Source organism: Octopus bimaculoides, chromosome 9, assembly GCF_001194135.2.
Source record: "Octopus bimaculoides isolate UCB-OBI-ISO-001 chromosome 9, ASM119413v2, whole genome shotgun sequence".
NCBI lineage: Eukaryota > Metazoa > Mollusca > Cephalopoda > Octopoda > Octopodidae > Octopus > Octopus bimaculoides.
In genome coordinates this window covers 90313078-90314518 of record NC_068989.1, presented here as the reverse complement: position 1 = coordinate 90314518, position 1441 = coordinate 90313078, and the positions used below count along the sequence as shown (strand labels likewise).

General features: G+C 33.0%; 1 protein-coding gene across 1 annotated transcript in view; it reads right to left on the bottom strand.

Annotated features, from left to right (window-relative positions):
• LOC106877629 (reversion-inducing cysteine-rich protein with Kazal motifs) overlaps nt 1-1441 on the bottom strand; it is a 194539-nt gene that overhangs the window by 65131 nt on the left and 127967 nt on the right. Inside the window, exon 4 of the mRNA XM_052970945.1 lies at nt 163-234. Coding sequence (XP_052826905.1) covers nt 163-234 — 72 coding nt within the window. The remainder of the gene's footprint in view (nt 1-162; nt 235-1441) is intronic.

The following is a 1441-nucleotide window of genomic DNA, read 5'->3' as shown; positions in this document are numbered from 1 at the left end:
ATATATATATATATATATATATATATATATATATGTATGTATGTTTTTATGTATGTGTGTATAAAATTCACTTGCTCTCTTTTTCTCCTGCATATACAAACATGCACACACACACAAACACATACATGCACTCACAAAGTGAAACGTGTGTAGTTAACCTACCTGCTCATCTGGACAATGTTTCACAGCACTGGCAAATTCTTGTAATTGGTTAATCTCATTAGTTGACTTCAGCTAAAAGAAACAAGAAAAAAAACCACATTTATTATATATTCAGATATATAAGTACTAGACTACCCCATGACCCATTGGGTCACTGACGGTTCAGGTTATGAAGCATTGAAGCTGATTTCAACATTGCATTGGAATGAAAGTTAATTTTATGATGATTCAGTTAAAGATTTCAATTCGTTCGTGTCATCATATTTCTGGTTTATAAGTTCATGTTTAAGGTTTTGTTGATTATTTACAGCATCTAATAGAAACAGAACTTCCGGAATAAACTTGAACACCAGTAACAGCATTTATTTATGGCATATGTACACACATCCTCAAAAATGCAAAAGGAATTCTTATATAACATAAACATAAAATTAATGGAAACAATTTTCACAGTATTATATATTTGCATTTCAAGGTTATGTTACTTTCGGAATATTTTTCCATCATGCTCCATTTTGGCTATTTATGAAGGTACCCCAAAAAACCGCATATCTCAGGATTCCGTGATTCAATTTAAATGAAACTTGTTTCATTCCGTTTGTATTCACATTTCAAGGGCATGATACTTTCAGAGTATTTTCCCATTATGTGCCGGTTTGGCTGTATTAAATTACAGACAAGCACACGCACAAACAAGCAACATAGTTTTAATACTATATATATATATATATATATATGTATATATATATATATATATATATATTATATCACATATTACACACCTTTTTGTCATTTTCTAATTTCAGTCGCCATGCTGGGGCACCACCTTGAAGAAATTTTAGTTGAATGAATCCACCCCATTACTTGTTATTTTTTTAGTAAAGCCTGGTACTTATTATATCACTTTCCTTTGCTGAACTGTTAAGTTACAAGGACATGAATACACCAACACCAGTTGTCAAGCAGTGGTCACACACACACACACACACACACACATACACACACACACATATACAACAGGCTTCTTTCAGTTTTTTGTCTACCAAATCCACTCACAAGTCTTTGGTCAGGCTGAGGCTATAGTAGAAGACACTTGCCCAAGATACCACGCAGTGGGACTGAACTCGGAACCATGTAGTTGGTAAGCAAGTTACTTACCACACAGCCACTTCTACGCCTATACACACACACACACACACATATATATATATATACACACACATACATATATATAGTTGAAATTTACAAAAAAACAAAAGATGAAGACAGGTGTATAAAC